Source organism: Hylobates moloch, unplaced genomic scaffold, assembly GCF_009828535.3.
Source record: "Hylobates moloch isolate HMO894 unplaced genomic scaffold, HMol_V3 SCAFFOLD_7, whole genome shotgun sequence".
Lineage (NCBI taxonomy): Eukaryota > Metazoa > Chordata > Mammalia > Primates > Hylobatidae > Hylobates > Hylobates moloch.
This window is the reverse complement of record NW_026652282.1, coordinates 25339414-25344975: the sequence shown is the minus strand read 5'-3', so window position 1 is coordinate 25344975 and position 5562 is coordinate 25339414. Positions and strand designations below refer to the sequence as shown.

Here is a 5562-nt window from a genome sequence, read left to right as displayed (position 1 = left end):
TCCCTAGCCACTACCTCAAGTCTTTTCTTAGGTTTCAAAACCAATCCTCCTGAATGTTTTCTCAAACTCATGCAATCGATCATCTTCAACATTGCTTACCTGAAGGCTCTTTCTAAAACAAAAACCTCCTCAACTCAGCCTCCTGCTTGAAACCTTCCCTGGAGGCACACCCTCTGTGATCTATGGGGAAAAGCTCAGAAGCTTAACTTTTGGTCAGATACAGCTGCCACAGTTTTAAATACCGCAGTTAAACTCTTTCCAAATTGGTTGATAAATAACAGCTTCTCTAGACCCAGGCCACACAGGCCACACTCAAGCCCTCCTCCACGCCCTGCAATCAACCACCATCTAAAAACAAAGGTTAACACCTGAAGGAGCAAAGAAGAGGGCGCCTCCCACCCTTCAACAGAACCGTCTTGATCATCAGTGTTCCAGCCTTACCAGTTGGAGAATATTTTTAATACTTCTCCTACTTAGAAGTCTTTTACTATCCCTTTCACTGTGCTTTGAGTATTTGCTACTCTTATGCAGGGACAAGCATGTAGCATAATTTAATTTAAACACGAAGCAGATGTTTAAAGGTAAGGCCAGGATTGCCACTCACCATACTCAGAAGGACAAAGGCTTAACAGAGAACATTATAGAAAACAGGGTGCTCTTTGAACATTAGAATATTTTATTCTAATTTGTCCACTGGGTATCAAACGTGAATTGGTTTTTCTTGTCAACTTATATTGTATTTTGCATACTAACACTTTTAGTAATTAATAGTTTCATGGTAGAAAGAATTGATCATTATATATCCTGTCTCCTAGTTAATACCATTTTTAAAAGGAGACAATGTTTTCACGTTTAAACACAGAATACTATAATTATAAACATCAAGCCTATTTCAAAGATTTTTTCACTGTGATTAATTTAATATAAAATATATTACTAAGCCCTCTCAGAGATCCAGTCAATCTCAAAATTATTTAACATAACAAATCCCCACTATGCAAAAATATTTCGAATAAAAATTGACCTCAATCAAATAATATATCATCAGCATTTACTTCTCAATGCACATGTATATGAGTTTTTATATGATTAGCTAGACGTTTTCATAGAAATGCTAGTTTTCTATTTTCTTTTTAATGATACAGTAGTTACCCTCAGCTGAATTTTATTTTCATGCATCAGTTGCATATTAATCTTGAACATATGTATGGGACTAGATGTAATTAGGTAGTTTTTTAAAAATAAATGCTGGTATTTTAAATTTTATTTTAAGGACAAACTTGCCTTCCTCAATTGAATTTTATTTTTATACCTTCAATTGCACATTTCACTTGAGATCTAGATGACTAGATTTTTTTGTAAGAAAGAAGCAGACTTAAACACAGGAAACCTAAACGAGTCTAGACTTGGAGCTGAGTATAAATCATAACACCTCTTTTGCTAATATAGAATATTTTAGGATGGAAAGAGGCCAAGGTGTACATTTAGGTCTGGCCCATCTTTGAGTTATAATTATTATTATAGCCTACTCTGCTTTCTCCCCAACCTCCTCTTGCCAAAACTATTTTTAAATTATACTTGTAATACTTTCTTCTTTTGCTGGACTTGCTGACTTATTCCATGTTTTCCATTCCCAGTGTGATGAATCTCTTCATATTTTTGTGACTTTTCTTCGATATAAGCTGGTGGTGTCTGCTGGCAGTTGACATTTACTCAAATAGTTAGGATCACTCGTTATATCTATTCCCTGAGAACTGTGCAGATAGAAAATAATCCCTTCTTAATCTCTTAATTCTCAAAGTACCTAGTTCTAAAATTTCCTATGTTTCTAAATGTGTTACTGAATGTACATATTTTTAGTCATTCCATGTCCTAGCTGTCACTTCTAAAATAACAAATTTATAATAAACAAATGTGAATTTGAGTATCCTATATCTAATAATTCATATCATATGTTACCCTTTCTGTCTTTCATTGAAGACAAAAGTTGGCTTTTTCTATTTGGGGGAAAATTGCAGGGTCTTTGTGAATAAATATCTACATATTTATTTCTTATCTAAAATACCTATTATTTAATGACTAACATTTTGACAAGAGTGGGGGATAAAAAAGAGAAGAAACAGATGTAACTAATAACTCTTACATATATTATAAAATCAAAACACTAATAGATTGTTTTTTAGTGGTCAAAAGTATTTCAATGCTTTTGAGACTCATTATTTATCCTGGGCATGACATGAGAAAATAGAAATAACTAGAGTCAATTAAGTTTAATGGCAACCCAGTAACTCCAACACACACACACACACACACCATCCTCACTCTGCTTCTGCTTTGGAATCTGGAGCGGTTTATCACAAGTGAGGTGTTACAGAGTGATTTTCCCTCACTCAGACATGAAAAAGTCAAGATAAAACAATGCTAGTAAGAATATTTGTTTCCCTGCCCATCTCCCTAACATCTATATCTCAAAATACTGGTCCCCAAAAGTAACTTTTTAAAGGCAGATTCCTAGGCATCATCCAAAAAAATTCTTGTTCATTAGATCCAGGATTAGATCCAAGAATCTACATTTTTTTTTTTTTTTAACCAAGAAACCCAGGTTTTCTTGAGCTAAAGTACAAAGATTAATCTCTTCATTTTTTTCTAACACGTTTTTCCTTCTCCGATTACTAAATGGTTAAATCCTTTGCTAATGCTTTAAAATATCTTTACACAACTATAGTATAACATAGGTAAGCATGGTTTAAAAAATATGCTTACAACTAATTGGAGCAATTGTGTTCACAGCCGCCGCCGCGCCACCGTCGCTCTCGAACGCCAGCGCCGACTCTAGCTCGCCGAGCTCCAGCGGAAGGAGAAGGGGTGGTTAAGCAAGGAGGTCTCTATATCATGGAGGTCTCTATATCATGGCGGTCTCTATATCATGGCTCCTACAAAGCCGACTTCCCGCAAATCGACTGGTGGTAAAACACCCAGGAAGCAACTGGCTACAAAAGCCGCTTGCAAGAGTGCGCCCTCTACTGCAGGGGTGGAGAAACCTCATGGTTACAGGCCTGGTACTGTGGCACTTCGTGAAATTAATCGTTATCAGAAGTCCACTGAACTTCTGATTCACAAACTTCCTTTCCAGCGTCTGGTGCAAGAAATTGCTCAGGGCTTTAAAACAGATCTGCGCTTCCAGAGTGCAGCTATCGGTGCTTTGCAGGAGGCAACTGAGGCCTAGCTGGTTGGCCTTTTTGAAGACACCAACCTGTGTGCTATCCATGCCAAACGTGTAACAATTATACCAAAAGACATCAAGCTAGCACGCTGCATACGTGGAGAACGTGCTGAAGAATCCACCAAGATGGGAAACATTTCATTCTCAAAAAAAAAAAAGTCTCTTCTTCCTGTTAACCGGTAGTTCTGAACGTTAGATAATTTTTTTCCATGGGGTCAAAAGGTACCTAAGTATATGATTCCAAGTGGAAAAATAGGGGACAGAAATCAGGTATTGGTAGTTTTTCCATTTTCATTTGTGTGTGAATTTTTAATATAAATGTGGAGTCATAAAACATTAATGCAAGTTAAAATGTTTCAGTGAACAAGTTTCAGCAGTTCAACTTAATTATAAATAAACCTGTTAAATTTTTCTGGACAATGCCGGCATTTGGATTTTTTCAAAACAAGTACATTTCTTATTGACGGCAACTAAATGGTGTTTGTAGCATTTTTATCATACAATAGATTCCATCCATTCACTACACTTTTCTAACTGAGTTGTCCTACATGCAAGTACATGTTTTGAATGTTGTCTGTCTTCTGTGCTGTTCCTGTAAGTTTGCTATTAAAATACATTAAACTAAGAAAAAAAAAAAAAAACTAATTGGGGAGGGCCAGGCATGGTGGCTTATGCCTGTAATCCCAGCACTTTGGGAGGCCAAGGCAGGCGGATCATTTGAGGTCAGGAGTTCAAAACCAGCCTGATCACCATGATAAAACCCCATCTCTACTAAAATACAAAAATTAGCTAGGCGTGGTAGCGGGCACCTGTAGTCCCAGCTACTCAGGAGGCTGAGGCACAAGAATTGCTTGAACCCAGGAGGCAGAGGTTGCAGTGAGCCGAGATCACACCTCTGCACTCCAGCCTGGGCAACAGAGTGAGACTCCGTCTCAAAAATAAATAAATTAATTAATTAAATAAACTAACCGGAGAGGATAGGACAAATTTGGAGGACATGGCAATTCATTCGGCAAATATTTCTGGAGCATCTATTAAGTGTCAAGCACATTGCTCAGTGCTGGACATATGAAAATACAAAACAACCTTTTTATCATCCAAGGAACACAGACAGTCTTGCAAAAGACAGACCTAAAATGGATCAATCATAACACAATGTTGTTGATTATAACAAAAACACAGGCAAAATACACTACAGCCTCATATAAAGGAGTAGATACGTTTTACTTCCTTAAACTTTACACTGTAGGTTCTCTTCCCCAGAGTGCCAGACATTATAAAATCTCCAAGGCCGGGCACGGTGGCTCACGCTTGTAATCCCAGCACTTTGGGAGGCCGAGGCGGGAGGATCACAAGGTCAGGAGATCGAGACCACGGTGAAACCCCGTCTCTACTAAAAATACAAAAAATTAGCCGGGCGTGGTGGCGGGCGCCTGTAGTCCCAGCTACTCGGAGAGGCTGAGGCAGGAGAATGGCGTGAACCCGGGAGGCGGAGCTTGCAGTGAGCCGAGATCGTGCCATTGCACTCCAGCCTGGGTGACAGAGTGAGACTCCGTCTCAAAAAAAAAAAAAAAAAAATCTCCAGTTAGCCTCTGGAACACCAACCTTCATTTTCTGGTCCTAAACTCCAGTTTTTTAGAGTTCTTAGGTGTTTTATTCTGCTCTCACCTGTGTGCTTGTAGCTGTAGCACAAGCAAGGACAGGGTTAGAGAGGGGTCTCTTTAGCCAGTGGCATTTTAGATGCACATCAAAATTGTAGGTTTCAAATGTCCAACTGCCATGATCCAACAAGCTAGAATTCTTAGCCTTTTTATGCCCCTACTGGGGTCAGACAGCCCACATGTAAAAGCACTTGACTACTTTATTAAAGGGAAAAGGTCTTTGAAAATTGAGTGTCAAATATACAAATGTCCATATATTTAATACTTCTTTAATCAAATTCCCTTAGAACCTCATTTTGGCAAGATAGTTAAATCCTTTTTATCAGGAATATCTTTTCCTTCCCCTTAGTTTCTTTTCCTTCTCCCCTGTTACCAGCTTGTCTACTGAAATGCTCTTAAAATAATTGGGGAAAGAAATAATGTAGGAAAGGGTTACTAAATCTGAATTTTACTGGAACTGGAAAAAAAATGTGGAAAATGGTAAAAGAGAAATTTCAATATCTATATTTGATACAGTGAAGAAAAATTAAGAGCAAATATCTTGAACCATAAACCACTGATAATTGACTTAAACCACGAGTACTTATTAGATTCAAAAGTACAAATGTTACACACCCCATATTATCAATTTATTTTACAAATGTTTATTGACCATCTACTATACATACAGCCCTATGA

At 37.7% G+C, this 5562-nt stretch overlaps 1 protein-coding gene across 1 annotated transcript; it reads left to right on the top strand.

Annotated features, from left to right (window-relative positions):
* Positions 1-2926: 2926 nt before the first annotated feature.
* On the top strand, positions 2927-3241 carry LOC116811247 (histone H3.3A-like). The gene has a single exon (XM_058441766.1). It carries the CDS (start codon positions 2927-2929, stop codon positions 3224-3226), a length of 300 nt encoding a protein of 99 aa, XP_058297749.1. The 3' UTR covers positions 3227-3241.
* The last annotated feature ends 2321 nt before the right edge of the window (positions 3242-5562 follow it).